The 18,397-nt window shown below is 37.2% G+C and overlaps 1 protein-coding gene across 5 annotated transcripts in view; it reads left to right on the top strand.

The window, feature by feature from the left end:
- Positions 1-18,397, top strand: part of SYT1 (synaptotagmin 1) — a 566,577-nt gene that overhangs the window by 451,258 nt on the left and 96,922 nt on the right. For all 5 annotated transcript variants that reach the window (XM_010338453.3, XM_003927827.3, XM_074402517.1 and 2 more), the window contains one exon: positions 10,592-10,709. In XM_010338453.3, coding sequence (XP_010336755.1) covers positions 10,592-10,709 — 118 coding nt within the window. The remainder of the gene's footprint in view (positions 1-10,591; positions 10,710-18,397) is intronic.

Here is an 18,397-nt window from a genome sequence, read left to right as displayed (position 1 = left end):
AGCTGGGCACGGTGGCGGGTGCCTGTAATCCCAGCTACTCAGGAGGCTGAGGCAGGAGAATTGCTTGAACCCAGGAGGCGGAGGTTGCAGTGAGCCGAGATCGCGCCATTGCACTCCAGCCTGGGTAACAAGAGTGAAACTCCGTCTCAAAAAAAAAAAAAGGTATTCATTCTTTAGCTTCATAAATATGTATTCATAATACACGTGCCAGGTCATCTGCATATAGATAAAAGGGCATGACGCAAAGGAGGTTACATTCATCGAGGTGAGATATAATCGAATAATCACGCAAATTAATACATTATTACAAACTAATAGGTATTTTAAGAGTACAAATCACTACTAACAAATCTATTAAAAGGTTCTGATCTAATTTAATGAATCATTTGAGTCTTCTCTAAATAAATGAATTTTGAGGAGACGTGAAAGATGAGTAAAAGTTCACTAAATAAACGGGAGGGTGGCAAGAGGGCAGGATGTCAAGCAAAAGGAACTGTTTATATGAAGCCTCTGAAAGTTAGGTGACATGGCACAGTTAATGATACAAAGAAGGTTTTCCGCTTGTGGCTGTTGCACAGAGGGAGAAAGAGGCAGGAGACGAAGCAGAGGAATAAGCAGAAAACAGAACTTGAAGCTATTATAAATGATGGTAAAAATTTGGGCCTTTGACTCAAGACAGATAGGAGGCCTACTTAAGGTTTTTAAGATCTGGTTTTTTGTTGTTTTGTTTTTTAGCGACAGGATCTTGCTGTGTTGCCATGCTGAAGTGCAGTGGCACAATCATAGCTTACTGAAGACTCAAACTCTCAGGCTCAACTGATCTTCCTGCCTCAGCCTCCTGAGTCAGTTGGACTACAGGCATGTACCAACATGCCTGACTATTTTTTTGTTTTGTGTAGAGACAGAGTCTGGCTTTCTTGGCCTGATTGGTCTCAAAATCCTGGCCTCAAGCTATTCACCCTCCTTAGCCTCCCAAGGTGCTGGGATATAGGGGTGAGATACCGTGCCTGTTATTTAAAAGGTGACTTTGTCAATTGTGTTCCAAGAGTAAATTTCAGGAAACCAATTAAGAGGCTATTGGAGTAATATGTATGAGCGATTATTCACATTGTGAAGACAATAAGGATGGAAACAAGTGAACCTATTGAGAGATTTTATGATAAATAAAATCAGAACTCGAAAGAAGTCAATGATCAATGATATTGCCCAGTTTTCTGGCTTAAGCAACTTGCTGGATGCAAGTATCATTTGTTGAAATCAAGTGAACCAGATTTAGAAGAAAGATCATAAATTCCGTTTTTGGTATTTGAGTCTAAAATGAGTGCGAGATATTCAATGACTAGTGGACAGTTGAATATAAAAGTCTGGGGCTTAGAGAAAATATCTAAACTAGAGATATGAACTTGAGAATCACTTCCATATTATAACTAAAACCATGTACTGAGATAAGATTAGTTTATGAAGAAAAGAAGTCAGCTATAACTACACCTTGCAAAAGGAGACCAAGAGTGAGTAGCCAGAGAGGCAGAGAAACTAGAATCACGAAAGCATTGTATTACAGAATCCAAGGAAGAGAAGGGAGTCAATATATTCTGCTGAGAATTCATAGAAATGAGACCTGCAAAATATTAATGGCTCAGTAATATGAAATCTTAGTAGCAGCCATTTCAATGAAATGATAAAGCAAGAAATCAGTAGAACAGGAAGAAATGGGGACAGTGATTGTAACCAATTTCTTTAAGAAATTTGGCTGTGAAAAGGAGCAGAGAGACATGGTACTATGTAGAAAAGAGGTTGTTGAAATAGAAATTTTGTTATAATAATAGCGAACATTCACACAGCACATTTTGTGAGTCAGGAACTCTTCTAACTCCTTTATACATACAAACTGATAAAATTCTGCTGACTCCATTGCTATTCTTGCACTTTAGAGATGAGAAAAGTGAGGCACAAAAGAGAAAGTACATTTCCCAAGGCTTAGTAGGTAATAAGAAGCAGACCTGGGAATTGAACCTGAGTAGCCTGACTACAGAGTTTATGTTGTTACAAAGTCACTGAGGAATCTTCTAAGCATATTTAATGTTGAATAAAAGATCCCAAATGTTATTTTGTCTTTTGTCAGTAATAAAATATTTGATGCATCCTCCCAATATTTCTATCTATAAATCATATACACATTGTCCTATACCAATATATGATGTGCTTAATAAAACATGTAAATGAAACACAATTTTAAAATATGAGATAAAAGTTAATATAAATAGAAGGTCTAACATTTTCTTCTCATACTCCAATGGATTGCCTTATGAAATCTGCGACGAAGATAACTAAAGAAGAGAGGGAAAGGATAGAAAGAACTGAGTGCATTTACTGGTTTTGATTGCATGTGACAAATTTCCACAAATTCTGTGACTTAAAATGCCCATTTATTAGTTCACAGTCCCATAAAACAGAGAGAACAACCAGAGAGGTAGCTATAATAAAGTAAAATCATGGAAATATATGATTTCCCAGCCAGAAGAACCTTCAGGACCATGTTATCCAGACCTGTTTTATAAAGACAAGGAAGGTGAGGCCCAGATGGTTAAGTAGCTGACCATATTTCACCTCCTTCAAATCCTTCTTACAGAGACCTTCCCTGAACTTCCTGTCTCAAATTGCTCTCCCTTATCCCCCTGGCTACTTTACATGTTTCCACAGCACATACCAGACCAAACATGCTTTTTATTTTACTGCTTATTTTCTTCATTGACTTTACATATCTTACTGGTCACTGTGCCCAAGTGCCTAGAACAGTACCTGGTACAGAGCGGGTACCCGATAAATATCAGTTGAACCAAAAAATAGTGAATGAATACCCATGGCAGTCCAGTGCACTTTCCACCACTCTATACTGTACTTTCCTGTCACTGTTTATTTGTTTTTATTTTTGAGACAGGGTTTTGCTCTGCTTCCCAGGCTAAAATACAGTGGCACCATCTCTGCTCACTGCAACCTTCACCTCTTAGGCTCAAGTAATCCTCCCACCTCAGCCTCCTGAGTAGCTGGGGCTCTAGGCACACATTACCACACCTGACCATTTTGTTGTATTTTTTTGTAGAGACAGGGTTTTGCCATGTTGCCCAGGCTGGTCTCAAACTCCTGGGCTCAAGCAGTCCACCCACCTCAGCCTCCCAAAGTTCTGGGATTACAGGCGTGAGCCATCACACCAGGCCTGCTGTTACATTTAAGAAACACTTTGATTTTCTATTTTAATCCTTATTTTGATCACATCAGACTATCCCCTTTTCTGTTAATTATTATTTCTATTGGGACCACAAGTATATCCATTAATCAAAATATAAATTATGGATATCATGAGGAAATTTTGAATATCTAAATCATAAAGTAGAAATCCATTTTCAATTAAATTATATGAGTAACTTAATTTAAGCTTATTACATGAGTAACTTAGTTTAAGCTTATAGAAGTTTAAACTTATAGAAGAGTAACTCAGTTTAAGCAGTTCAAGGGGTAAAGTACTGCGTACATGTATTCCTTTGCCTAGAACACTCACGCCCTCTTGTGGACGGGGTTCATCCTGACTGCCTGCTGAACCTTCCTTATCTCAGCCCAGGTAACAGCTCTTCTAAGGACACTTAAATGTCCCCTGGCTTCCTCCTCCTCTCATAGACACCGGTTCTAGTTAAATGGGGAAAGCTAGAAGGCTGGTCGTAAAGTTACATTTGTATGGCCAGCACGTTGGTTTTACAAAGAACATGCATTTGGGGTGGCTTGCAGAAATTTATAATCATTATTGGGGGAATAAATCTCTAATTAAAGTCCCCCTCTCAGTTCTGTTACTAGACCCTGGAAAGTTTCAATCTTCAACTCCTATAGCATTTGTGCCACCTCTGTGGTACAGCCAACACATTATATTGCCACTCATCTAGATACCTGTAGAGTCTAAACTAGAGCCTGGGAGAGTCTATGGTGGAATTCAGTAATTATTTTTAATAAGAAATGAACGAATATAAATCAATGAATTATAGGGTATCCCCAAAGAATAAGCATCCAAAGATACACTCTCTCTTTCACCTGAACAATTTACTGTACATTTGTACGCTAGGCCAGATTCAGTCTTTCTAGCCTGAATACATTACACAGCAACATTTCACACTGTGACCATCTGGTCCATTAGATGTAAATACCGATTTGGCAGATACTTCAGGAGTATGAGAGTAGTGTGGGAATAAAATAAAGCTGAAAAATACTACCATATAAAAGATATGTTTAAAGCTACCCATTATCTTATTAAAATTAAAAACATGACATTGTCCTTTATATAAGAGAAGAATGTCTTAGTATTTTTACAAAGAGGACTATGCAAATGGTCTGAATTGTCTTCTTCTTCTTTTTTTTTTTTTTAAATAGAGTCTTGCTTTGTCCTCCAGGCTACAGTGCAGTGACTTGATCTTAACTCACTGTAACCTCTGCCTCCTGGGTTCAAATGATTCTCCTGCCTTAGCTTCCCTAGTAGCTGGGATTACAGGCACCTGCCACCACGCCCAGCTAATTTTTGTATTTTTAGTAGAGATGGGGTTTCGCCCTGTTGGCCAGGCTGGACTGAAACTCCTGACCTCAGGTGAGCCACCCGCCTTGGCCTCTCAAAGTGCTGGAGTTATGGGTGTGAGCCACCGCGCCCACCTGAATTTTCATTTCAGAGATAAATGGGCCTCCATTTGTTTGTCACCTCTAAACAGACTCTCAATCTCAGAGAAAAACCATCTACTCATCAAAGAATCTGTTGCCAATTTAACACATAGAAAAATCTTCCTACAATTCACATAAATAGAATGTCCTTTTAAAATGTCACAGCATTAATTCAGGTACTTTTGAAAAACTCACTCAAGAGTACAGTGTTTCCATCAAATGTATGAACTTAGCCCCATTTGTAAAGGTCACTAAAATGAACCCATCTTTTTACACGTAAAACGATGTATGGGGCTACAGAAGCCATCAAATAAATGATCCATTTTAAATCAAGCTTTTTATTTATCCATTGATGATGACCTCTATTCTAATTCTCTATAATGCTTTTCAAAAAGGAAAGGTATTTTTGTCATTGTCTAGTAAATCATTAATTTGTCTTCCAGCTCCGGAATTCCCCATAGAATTGACTTAGGACTTTGATGTAACTCTATCACAGCACAACTTCTCCAGAGGGGTTGATCTAAAGGACCACCCTATAAACCTCATGTTGAAAATCTGCCTGAGTCTCCTTCCTCAGAGAACTCAACTTGTGCCAAACAAAGATGCTGAAAAGACCAACCTGACTTATTCAGTTGTAGGGAAGCGGCATGTTCTCATTCAATAGGCATAGACACTATTCTAATGCTGGGAACACAGCAGTAAGAAAAGCAAGTCTCTTATCTTATGGATCTGACATTCTGGTGAGGAAAACCTAAATAGACATAATGGAATGTCAAGTAATGACATGTACTGAGACAAAAAAGAAGCAGAGCAAGAGGAGAGGTAGTACTTATCTTTAGGACAGCACTGGACTATGTTAGATAGAGTGGCCATGGAAAAAGTCCTTAAAGAGGTAACATACAAGCAGAAAGCTGAACAAATTAATGAAACAATTCACAGCAGAATCTAGGAGAAGAATATTGCTGACAGAAGGAACATCAGTGCAAAGACCTTCAGACAGAAGTGTGCTTGGCATGTTTTGAGAAGAGGAAGTGAGAACTGGAGAATAGTGGTGGAATATGAAGGGGTCTGATCATATCAGGCTTTTTAGAATAAAGAAAAGATGTTATTCTAAGTAAAATGGCAAGATATCAAAGGGCTCTGAGTGGGATTGTTCCATGTTCAGGTTTCCATTTTAAAAAGATCATGCTTTCTTTTATGTGAGAAGGAAACTAGAAAGGAGCAAGAAGAGATGCAAAGAAGCTGTTACGAGGCCATTACAGAAGTCTAGCCCAGAAGGGACAATGCCATGGACTTAAGGTTGCCACTAGTCATGGCTTGCCTGGGACTGAGGGGTTTCCCAGGATACAGGACTTTAGATCTTAAACCAGGGGGATCTTGAGCAAATCAGGATGTTTGGTCACTTGGACTAGAGTGATAACCTATGAATGAAGACGTGGTCAGGTTCAAAATATATTCTAAGGGTTGAAGAAGCAGTGAAGCAGGAGAAACTGGTTTAGACATTTAGGGCAGAGGCAAAGTATAAACTTTTTGAAAGTCAGGAAGAGGAAGAGGGGTTCAGACCTTTCAAACATTCGCTTGGCTTAGTATGCGGTATGCACTGAATTTTGGAAAGACCATAACTAAAGAGGTTTTTAATAAGACTATTTCAGAAAAAATGACAGAAATGTCAGTAGGGCTCAAACACAATGGAACTGATGGTAAAACTTGGAGGTGGAGGTGATTGAGGTGGTGGTGTTAGCAGCAATCCTAGTGTAGGGTGGAGAAGGTGATGGTGATAGTGGCAAGTATTATAAGGAGATGGTGGTCACATTGAAGTGCATGTGGTGAGGGCAGAGGTTCGTTGCTGATGATGGACAAAAAAGGAAAGAAAAAAGGAAAAAAATCCAACCTGAGAGATACTTACAAAATCAGAAATATCAGGACTTGTTGGTTAAATGAACAGAGGAAAACAGAGAAAAAAGAATAGGCCACTAGAAACAGATGAGTTAGTGACCCTGAGGGAAGGATGTTGGAGAGAATAGTTGAGAGAAGGGATTGGTGTTGAATATTAATTTCGTTACAGAAATAAAGTAAGAGTGGAATAATCAAGTGGATGGCCAGCTGGAACGTTAGTTTCTATCATTTACAGACAGCAGTGTCCTGGTAAAGAAAACTCATGATTTTGAGTCAAAAGAGCCTGCTCCAGTTCCTCTCTGAGACAGCTTTGTAACCGACAGCCTCTGCATCTCAAAGTCTTTATATATAAAATGGACATAACAGTATCTAGTTCACACGGCTATTCTAGAAAAAAAGTAGACAAAATTGTCAAGGAGCAGCAAGGATCTGATTTGGGTATCTTCTTTTTTCTTTGTAAATTTTCCAGGAACCTTTTTAGTCCCCATCACCATAATCCCACCAAAGAAAAACTTTTTTTTTTTTAATTTTGAAAATCTTTATTTTTAGAACTTTAGAGTGATAAATAATTTATATTAAATGTTTATAAATTACTAAACATCTTTCTTCCAAACTGGAATGTCAAAACTATGAAATTAGAGTTTGATGTAAAACTGTTCATGTAAAACTATCAGGTTCCTCTATGTTGATGGACAAGAGTTGTAGTAAAGCCTTCACATGCTAGAACAAGACTCTAGGGACAGACATGCTTTCCTTCTCATCACAGACATTCAGGGAAAGACTTCACTGAGAAAATGAAAATATTTGTTTCCAAAAATTCATACTGGTATGAGTCTTTAAATCTGATTCAGTGTGACAACACTGGCTTACTATATAAACCACAGACACAACCCTTCTTTTGACTGGGGCAGAATAGAATACACCTTAGGGGTTGACACAGGAGTCCAGAATCATCCTGCCATGAGTAGGATGCATATTCTGGCTATGTTTCATATGAACTTCAAGTCCCTCATCCTCCACAACATGTGAAAAACACATGACAATCATATTTGCAAATGTCCTAAATCAGTTAATCATTTATCAAGCCATCAGGTAGTAAAAGAAAGTTGCCCTAATTCTCAAACTTTTGGTAGAAAATTGTTAAAGCTGATTCTTAGAGCATTAGGGAAAGCATATACTTAGACCTCCAAAAATTTCACCAACAAGACAAAAGTTCATATAAACTGGATATTTTCCTTGCCTCTTTCTGAAAATGAGTTTTTCTCTACCTTGTTGATGCTCATAAAGGACATAAATTTCAGGAAAATCAAGGGCTGAATTTTAAATATCTTGGAGATCCAGAAGTAATAAAAGTTAATACTTTGAAAAGTAACTTCAGTTAATTAATATAAACTACACTTTCAATTTGGCATACCAATTATGATAATTTTATGAGCAAATGAAATTTTACATGTTAAATTTCTTAAACTAATGAAGCAAATGTAGATCTATAAAGGGTGCTTTAAAAAAGTCACTTTTCCACATTTCTCTTTTTCCCAAAATGCCCATTTTTTTTTCCTTTCAAAGACTCATTCTTCCCCCATCCCATAACTTTAAAATTACAGGTAACATCACACACTTGCTGCTTCAGGTATGCTTTTTCAAACCATACAGATACTCTCTTCTAAAGATAAATATTATGTAAAATCTTTTAAATTTCCTATGTGTCATAAGATAGAGGTATAAAAAGATATTGGAAGAAAGACAAGTTGTAACATTTTTTTGTTTAAAACAATTGCAATGCCCCTAAATTAATCATGGAATTAGATTATGGCCCATAAAGGGAGATGTTATTTAAGAGAGAGCAATCATGTCTGAAATTCCTAATTAGAACAGTTAGAGTAACCTGATTCTGCAACACAATTAGTTCTCCCAGGAGACTGCTGTGGAAAACAGATAGAATTCTAAAAAAAATAAAAATAAAAATAAAAATAAGGAAAAAAGAAAAAAGAGCCCTCCTAATGAGCATTTTAAACAGCAATTTTGTTAATTTACATTTCTCTTGTCCCATAAAGTTCAGATGAATTTGTCCATATTTTATATTAATTTCCATGATATTGTCTCCCATTATTTGATTTCAGAGACTCTGAAGAGTAATTTATTCCACTAGCCTCTCTTGCTATATAAATTAATTCCTAGGAGTGAGTAGGCACATCAGGTGAATTCGGCACATCAGAAGTAACTATTATTTAAATTAATGAAAGGAGGCTATGACCTAGATAATTCAAAACAGGTATTTTCTAAAGTTTCTACTTATTTAAGTTTTGAAACTGTGTGGAAAGTGATAATTTAGTCGTGGATCCTGTCTTCAAGGAGTTTACAGTCATGTGGGAGAGTTAAGACACATACACACTAAGACAAAAACAAAGTTCTTAGTAACAGAGAGATGTATGGTAAAATGCTACGGGGATTCAAGAAGTGAAAGACTTGAAGCCATAAACATATACGGTGATGTTTCCAGCACAGGCATTACTTTAGCAGAAAGAGGCACTATTTCTCCCTCACATATTGAATGTATTACTTCTCAATTATAGATAAATTATAACCTTTCTCTTTTGAAAAATGGATATGAGTACAATCCTCCCAAAAAAGGGGGGGAATTATATTTCCTTACCTTGTTAAATACATCTAGGTACCTATTTCCACACTGGAGACTCTGGCCAACTTAACACATATGTCAAGTTATAGATAAAGATACATGTAGTCATAATAAGGGTATAACTTAACAGTGCCTTAGTATACGGCCTTCTTTACCTCATTCCTTTATTAAAGGTCTATCTGCAGCAGTCTGACACAACTGTTGCCTTCTTTAGAACCAGAATTTGCATTGATTGGGGAAAACACTAAAATAAATCCTGATTTGCCGTATAGCTAATTCTGCATGTCAGAAAGCACTCTAGAGCCTCCAGTATTTGAGGGACATGCAACAAACTCTTTCTCTCTCTCACTCTCTATCTCTTATCTCATGCTTATAAATATGAATGCAAATTCTACTTATGTTGAACAATAATATGGTTCTCAATTAGTCATCTTAGAAAATAAAACAAGGGAGGAGAATCAGTCGGAGTCTTTTCTGAAAAAAAAGTAAAAGTTCTATATACCATCATCATTGTAAACACTTGATCGGTTGTTCAAAAATGCCTCAGTACAGGACTGACTGTTGAATGTTCTTTGGGACTAAAGCATGGTACCAACAAAATAACACGAGAAGTTATGAGATGGGTTTGCGTTGTGTTACTGTGGGTTTCCATTTGCTAGCCTGCTGCTCAGATGTTTAGGATTAGGAAAAAAAGTCAGACCTCACTTGAGATGAGTAATACTAAAAGTTCAAAAACATATTTTGCTACATTTCAGTTATTAGGAATTCAGAATTTCTCATCAATGGATATAATGGAGATAATTTACTAAATAATAATATAGTAATTATAAATAATAATAGATACAATAAATAGAATTTAATGAAACACGAATGCAAGTCTTTTTTCCCAAAAACCTAAATATAGAGTATTAGTCATAATCCTATTTGAAATGTAAAAAGACAAAAACAGGTAGATTGATTCAACTAAAAAAATGTTAGCCTTTTTTTGAAGCTATTTAACAAAATTATGAAAATTTTGCCAAGAGTTTTGCAGTGCTATTCAGGGCACAAAGTCTCTTTTAAAAGTCATGTTGTTCTCATTTCCTGCACCATTGAATTATAGATATATTTTGATGAACATTAAAGTATAGCTGATCTCTGTCAAAAACTGAAATACATGGTCTTGGGAAAAAATAAAAATAAAAGCCTTTATCACTCTTGATACCTTAATCAATGAAAGGCCACTGTGTAAATCCCAATGGACCTAAAATTTTCAAATTCTAGTCAACATAATTCTCCTCTTGAAGAATTTACAATGTATATGTTAAAACTCTATTTACTTTTATTTGAAAAATTACTAATACTTTTTTTTGTTTGTTTTCTTAGCAAGAGAAATTGGGTGATATCTGCTTCTCCCTTCGCTACGTACCTACCGCTGGTAAACTGACTGTTGTCATTCTGGAGGCAAAGAACCTGAAGAAGATGGATGTGGGTGGCCTATCCGGTAAGCCTGCGGTGTTTATTGATTTTTTTTAAATGCTGTTTCATCGTGGATACCAAATGCATGGCGCACATGCTGCGACTCCCCACTCCTTAATTGATCACAGTTCCCTTTCCTACGGAGCCTGGAAGCAGTCTCAGAATTCATCCCAACACAGTGCCCCAGGAAGCCACTCTCAATTTATAGCAATTGGCATAGAAGATTAAATCTATTTTCCTTCTTTGGAGCCAAAGTATCAATTGTCTTTTTGATGGCATTGAAAGCTGAAAATGTTTGCTTCTTTTCTGAAAGAGAGTACTTATGACAGATTATAATTTTGTTGAGGTTAGGGGGGGGTTTTGGTCAAAATTCATGCACAATATAAAAAATAATATTTTCTCTGAGACTTATTTATTAGGTATTTGATAGTTTAACATAGTCCCTACAATACCATTTATTAAAGACACAGCATTTCAATATATATGCATAATAAAATCTCTGTTTGAGAGTGAACCCCTATGGTAATGCATTTAATTCCACAGCTTATGTTGAGGATGGGGGAGATGTGGGGATTGAAAGTTCTATACAATCCAACCTTAGTAAGACATGGTGAATAGAGTACACCCTTGCTCAAAAGCAAAGTCAACTCAAGGACTTGTCACTTCCACGGTTAAACATAATTTTTCTTCTTCTCTGTATGATTAAATCAATTATATTTTTAATTTTCCACTAAATCATTAAAGTGTGAGGAATTTTCTTGATATGCCACAAGGTCATCATAAATTGACTGCAGTTGTCATTGTTTGCGGCTGAGGAATTACAACCAACATTACTGGTTACTCAATGCTTTCTTTAATAAAAATATTGCAGATTTCAAAAGGTTATCCTAAGGCAGCATAGTGATTTTTTATTCTAAAGCATAACAGCTAAAAAGTGCTACAGCTGAGCTTCCCCTCATCCACTCATTTGTCAACCAAATTCTCCTGGTACCTGAGTTTATTTCTCCTTATAAATAAGTCACCTGGGGAAGCCGTACTGATTCTTTCATGTCACTAAGACACTATTAAATAACTTGCTGTTTTTACTGTGCCTAGTAGTGTAACGCAGCAAGTTTAAAGCAATCAGCACAGTTTTCTCTAAAAATATAGAGTATTTAATGTGACTGTAAGTGAAAAACATGCAGAGAAATTTTTAACTACAATAACAGTTTACTCCCAGATTATTATTCAGTATCCTAAGGTAACTTCAGATACCTTTGACTTTTCCCTGGCGTTTGGTTCAACAGCCAACTCTCATGACGTGGTTTCTTTGCATCCTCTCTCTTAGGCTTTATCCCAAATGCCCATGCCAACCATCCCCTCATCACCTATGCCTAGTACTCTTCTAGACTTCCTAAGTCATTCTATACGCTTCAGCAGAATTCCAGGGCAGTTTTACCATGAAGCCAAAAAAGCTTCAGGGCCCCTCATTTGTCCTGGCTTCTTCCAGGGTCCCAGAAATGAGTTCCCCTAATCACAGACAGATGTTTCAACCAAGATTTGTTCATCCCAGTTTGCTGTCTCTTTCCACTGTGGCTTCTCCACTATCTATTTCTTCTTGTTGAGTGGCATCAGAGAGGCTGGGTACAGGTATTTTGGAAACTTGGCTAAGGGAAGTTAGGTCTAGCAGGTTAGTTTTATGCGACTTACAGTCATATCATGTATAGTCAGGTTATTGCTAGCTATCCCAGAGAAGGAAGGGTACCTGAAATGCACTGACTAACTCACCATTGTGGCATAAATAAGGACAGGCCGGAGGTCATACCTAATTTAGTATTCATAACTTTATATTCTTTTTTTCTAAAGAGAACTGGCAAAATTGTATTCACTTCAGGATCCACACCTGAGTTCACCCCTGCATTTGAACTGCCTGGAATGATTTTAATTATCAAGAAAGAATATTTAAAGAGTAAATATCCTGAAAAAGCCCTAATTTTAAGGGCTCCCCACTGTCTGTGGAATTAAGCCATAATCACTCTAATCTCTTGAGTCTAAGTAATGTGGATATGTCCAGCCTATGTCATGTCATATTTTATTTTCACCAAATTGACCAGACACTCTTTTGCAAACAAACAATACAACTTTCTGCCTCTATCCTTTGCTTAGGTCATCTCCTTCACCTGGAATTCCCTTCCTGCCCACAATGTCTATCTAAATGCTACCCATTCTTTAGGTCCAACTTAAGTATTATCTCCTCCGTTAATTCAATAAGCATATATTGTGTTCCTACTTTAAATCAGCATTGTTTTTAGCATTAGGATAAAATAACCTTTTTACATTAACGGGTAAAATAACCCAAAGACCCTCCCCTCCTGCAGCTTGCATTCTAATGTAAGGAGACGGAAAAGAACCCAACTGATAGCAAAAGCATGAGTACCCAAGAGGTAACAGATGCCATGAAGCAGTAAAGCAGGAAGTAGGATGAGAAGTATTGGGGATTCATTGTAAATGGAGTTCAGGGAAGCCCTCATGAGTAGGTGGTATTTCAGCAACAACCGAGAAGACATGAAGAATTGAGCCATGGGGTGTCTGGGAGAGAGAACAGATACCTCATGGCTCACTTCTTCACTTCCTCCAAGTTGCGGCTGAAATGTCAGCTACTCATGAGGTCTTAAGATCTCATGGTTTTAAGATCCATCCCAGTAGAACAAATCTTTGCCTTTTTAAAATGCCACTAGCCATTTGTTTACACCCTCAAATATCATGCTTCTCTCTCACTAGACTGTGTTCTGTATTTATGCCTCCCACAATGCTCTCAGTGACGGGCAGCACTAAGCATAGCTGTTGAATGAATAATGAATTATTTACAAAGGAGCTATGTCCTGAGAAAACAAACCTTGCATTTCAAATGTGTTTAACCTACTTACCATTAAAATAACTTTAAGCACTTGGATGTTCTGTCTCAAAGTATGTTGACCTGTGTACGAGGAGACCAAAATTATATAATAAGATCATTCCAGGTAATTCAAATGCCAAACTGCATTTGCTGGAAATGGCTAGTTAATTGGAACTAAAGTGGGTTGTTTTGCCAGAGTTTAAACTCCATCTGCCACTAACTAGCAATTTGACATTGCACAAGTTATTTATTTAACTCTTCTAAGCCTCAGCTGCATTATCTATAAAGTAGGAATAATGAGAGGACTTTGTTGATGACGCTATGAGAAATAAATGAAAGCATAGGGCCTGGCACAACTAAGTGCTCACTAAATACTATTGTAGTCATTTCTATTAGTGATTTTGTCAAATCTTGGGCTAAATATGCAACATGGGAAGGCAACCAATGGATGATTTAACCAATTACGTGCTTCAGTGGAGAAAAAAAATGTTTATCTGACTGTTTGATGGAATTAGCTGATTAATTCAGGCAAAAGTATCAGTAGGCCCACGTTTTGCATAGACCCTATAGTGAATTAAGATAATTAACAAAACAATTGAGAAAATAAAACATGGAAACATATATAAAATAATTTTCTTATTGCTCTCCAACAAGGTTATCTCCTTCCTGTGGTATTCATTCAAAATACATTGCACGAAGATTTTGCCTCTATTGTATATCATTATGACAAACAATGCAAATCCCAGCCCTTCATACTTTGCAGTGTCAAGCTTAATTGGACTATGCACATCTCTACAGTAGATCCTTGCGCTTGCATTGTTAATATCCCAACTTTCAAGTGATTGTGAGCAACAGTGAGGATTTCTAAATTTAACAGCAGTCATGTGTTGATTAACGAAAGGCATACATTTTGAGAAGTGTGTCATGAGGTTATTTGATCATTGCACAAACATCGTAAACACAAACCTAGATGGTATGGCCTACTACACACCTAAGCTATATGGTTTGGCTTATTGTTCCTAGGCTACAAATCTATACAACATGTTACCATACTGAATACTGTAGGCAATTGTATTTGTGCATCTAAACATAGAGATGTTACAATGAAAAGATGATATCATAATCTATGAGACCCCCATTCTCTAGGCAGTCCACCCTTGACCGAAATGTTATTTACACAGTGCATGACTGTGTTTGTATCGAGATCCTGAATCTTGCAGGCTGCAAGACTGTTCTTCAGGAGCAAGTTGGTGCTATAGAATATGTGTAGGTGTTTTTGCTTTGTACTTGGAGAGAATCAAGCCTTCTGCCTAGTAAACATGTCTCAATAGCTTTGTTATCGTTTACACATCTCTGTGTGGAGTAAGTCTTCCTTCAAATAATAAATGTTTTCTACTTGGGAAAAATGTGGAAGAGAATAGAGAGGTTAAAGTGAAGGCACTGGAAAACCGAGGATTCCCAACTGTATGAAGTTGTGTATCTCATAGTTTTGAGCTAAAGTATATATAATTTTTATTCTTGAATTTATATCTGTGTAAGCTCCCAAGTCAGAGGCTAATCAGATACTTGGCTTTTTGTCCCTATTTGTGTCACAGAAACCACTTTCCTCAAATTTGGTGGTTTTTTTGTTTTTGTGTTTGTTTTTGTCATCTCAGAAATGTGAGAGTTCTGATTACAGCTTTAAGAGGAATGTCAATACTGTAAGTTTAGTTTAGACTTTCTATTGTAAATTAAATGAAATTCTGAAAGTTTTCTATTTTAGGACATGGCTGCTTAAAGAAGGAAACACTAAACTTTAAAATCAGCAAAAATTGGAGTGATTATAGCTTTTAAATTTTGATCTATTCAGTAGAAATTCTTTTTCTATTTCAATCTGAGAATTATTTTTAACTGATAAAAAGTCACATTATCAGTTATAGAACACTACCTAATTTAGAAATCTTTTTTTAACTTGATTTTCTCATGGGGTTCTCATGATAGCCCTATGAGGTAGTTTCTGAAGATAATATTTATATCTTACCAGTGAGAAAATTGAAGCTTAGAGACGTTAGACAATGTACATAAACTATCTTCCTGTATGTGCCACGTAGATGGGGGTCTTCAGTACTTGCAGTTGCTCTTATCACTGCTGACATTTGAAGTCAGCTGATCTGAGGGTAGGACTGAAGTTCAGATCCCCTGGTTCTCAATGCAGAGCACTTGAGAGTATAGCATTCAGCCTTGCCCACACCCTCACCTTCAAGATGGGAGAGTGAGGATTCCTCAGCTCTAACCTGTTAAGGTACTGCCCCTGCCCAAAGCTGAAACATCAAGATGAGGTCCTCACAGTAGGTAAGACTAGAAATGGAGTCTTTGTGGATTGTTGGAGATGGAGGGATTCTTGGAGACTCAGGAAAAAGTTCGTAAATGTAAACCCTTATGGATACTCCCAGTCAAACAGCTCGAGGGCACCCCCTTTTCTTGCCTTCTCAGAACTACAAATTGATTTTCTTGCTTCACTTGTGGTTTCTCGCAGATTCCTCCTCTTGCCCAGACCAAAATGAAGCAAAATGTGTTCTCATAGACCTGTTCTACTTCCCTTATTTCCTGAAGCCAGCATGTAGTTCTTTTGAGACTTTTTTCTGTGTTTGTACTGCTAGTAGCCATGGCAAATCTACAAGGGCAGAAAGTGTGCAGTCCTGTTCCTTTGATGTGGTTTGCATTCACCTAAACTGGGGGAGTGGAAAACATTAAAAAAAAAATGTCAAGCATGGAGGCAAGCTGGAAACCCATATGATAAAGGGCTGAAATCACATGTATCTATTCCAGCAGTCTCCTGAACATCAAGGAGCTAGAGGGGTGTCTAGGAGGTGAGATGAGATCAACAATGGTTGCAAAGTTCTCTCCTTCATCATTTTTCCTCCCTTTCACTCTCTGTTCTAAGCTCCACCCCTAGTCCTCTTCCTGGCCATCGCTAGTCCTGCCTTGTCATTGTGAAATGAAATCTGAACTGTGAAAAGCAACATTTGGGTCTGTAGAAGAGATTCCCTGAAAACATCTAAGTCTCCAAAAGCAAAGACAAATGAAATGTTGGAAAGCAGCATCAACTACTTGAGGGAAATGATAAGCGAGGGAACAGGGGACTTGTGGTGATGAAATAATCACCATCACTATATGTCACACTGCCCGTATGTGGCTTATCTGACCTAGGACAGCAAAATTTACCGTCTCTCTCCCTCCACCCACACACACTCCGTTTTCTAGAAGGTAGAAGGTACCATTTTTAAAATGTGGTTCATGGGTTTGTCTTTTCTCTATCTGCTTTTCTACTGTCCCAGAAATGTAATTTGGGAAATGCGAACAGATTTAAATATTTGAGATCATTTAGGGAAGAGCAACTCACCCAACCTCAGGTAACTACTAGATTCCAAGAAGAAACCACGAAGCAGCAGAGGTAGGTCATTCCCTCAGGCAATATTTATCAACGTGGCATTTTGCATAACCCCATCAGAATCACCTATGGTACTTATTAAAAGCTAAGATTTCAAGGACTAATTCAAACTGAGCTGTAACTGAGTATCTAGGAGTGAAAACCTGGAAACTGAATTTTAAACAGATCCTCCCCATCCATACACACACATACAGCCATGTTATTTTTATGCATCTTAAATTTGAAAACTACACTTCAGAGGCTTAAAACACTATGTCATAATTTTAACTGAGGCCTAGATCAGCCAAGTTCTGAGTTAGAATTTGTTTTTTGCACAGTAAAATAGAATACATCTTTTGCTTTATATAATGGAATTTCCTCAAATAAGAAGTTCTATTTCTTTCATCAGTCCAGTATCCTCTTCCCTGAAAAACACCATGCCCACATGTCTAAATTATTGTCTTTTTTCCTTGAGTTTCCTCCACTGAAAGAGGAAATAAAAGCAGTAGCTGTTTCCTCTGTACATTCCAAAGTTGTTTCTAATATCCTTGACTACCACCCTTATCTGTCCTTCCACTGGTGCTGAAAGCACAACAAAGAAAAACACTCCAAATTCAATTGATTTGAACTAAAAGCCACTAGTCTGGGAGCCGGGCCAATAAATAAAATGGCAAAAACTTATTTGAACCAATTAGATAGGGATATGCAAATTAATCAGCCATGATATCAGGGTCAAGCAATAATATGCAAATAAACTGGCATCTTATTGAGCTAATGGGACAGGAATATGCATAATAAGTTGGCTGTGATGTCAGAAGCTTCATCATAATGTTAGGCATGAATGTTACAATATAATATTAATTCTGGGACACTTCAAAATGCTTAATTATAATATTGATAAAATAATCTGAATTCCTAAAATGTGAACAGATTGGTCTAAAAAACAAATGACAGGTCTTAAAATTGGATCATCCTAGAAAACGAGTAATTAGAAAGGATTATAGCCAAGCCCAGTACAAGTTGGGACCCAAGCACAGTTACTTGTTTCCAGAGAATGGTTAGAAATGCTGTGCCTGAAGGACTAACAGTTTTAGAGAAATGAGCAGATGTGAAATCAAGGGAAATAAGTGATAGACTGAAATGTATTTGTTCAGAACAGTTAGCCCAAAAACTCCCAAGTAAGTTCTTTAGCCAGCAGGTATGTATCCAATCAGTCAACAAACATCATGTGAAAACTCCTCTGTGCCAGGCACCATGCCAATCCTTGGGAATATGAGTAAAAACAGCAGACACTTGCATAGCAGAATATGAGCCAGACACTGTTCTAAATGCTTTGCATATGGCTAACTGATTTAATCCCCATTACAACCCTGTGAGGTAGATACTATTTTTAATGTGATTTTATTGATGATGAAGCTGAAGGACAGAG

Source organism: Saimiri boliviensis, chromosome 7 (assembly GCF_048565385.1).
Source record: "Saimiri boliviensis isolate mSaiBol1 chromosome 7, mSaiBol1.pri, whole genome shotgun sequence".
Taxonomy (NCBI): domain Eukaryota; kingdom Metazoa; phylum Chordata; class Mammalia; order Primates; family Cebidae; genus Saimiri; species Saimiri boliviensis.
Note: the sequence above shows the minus strand (reverse complement) of the source record. Positions and strands in the feature narration are given on the sequence as shown.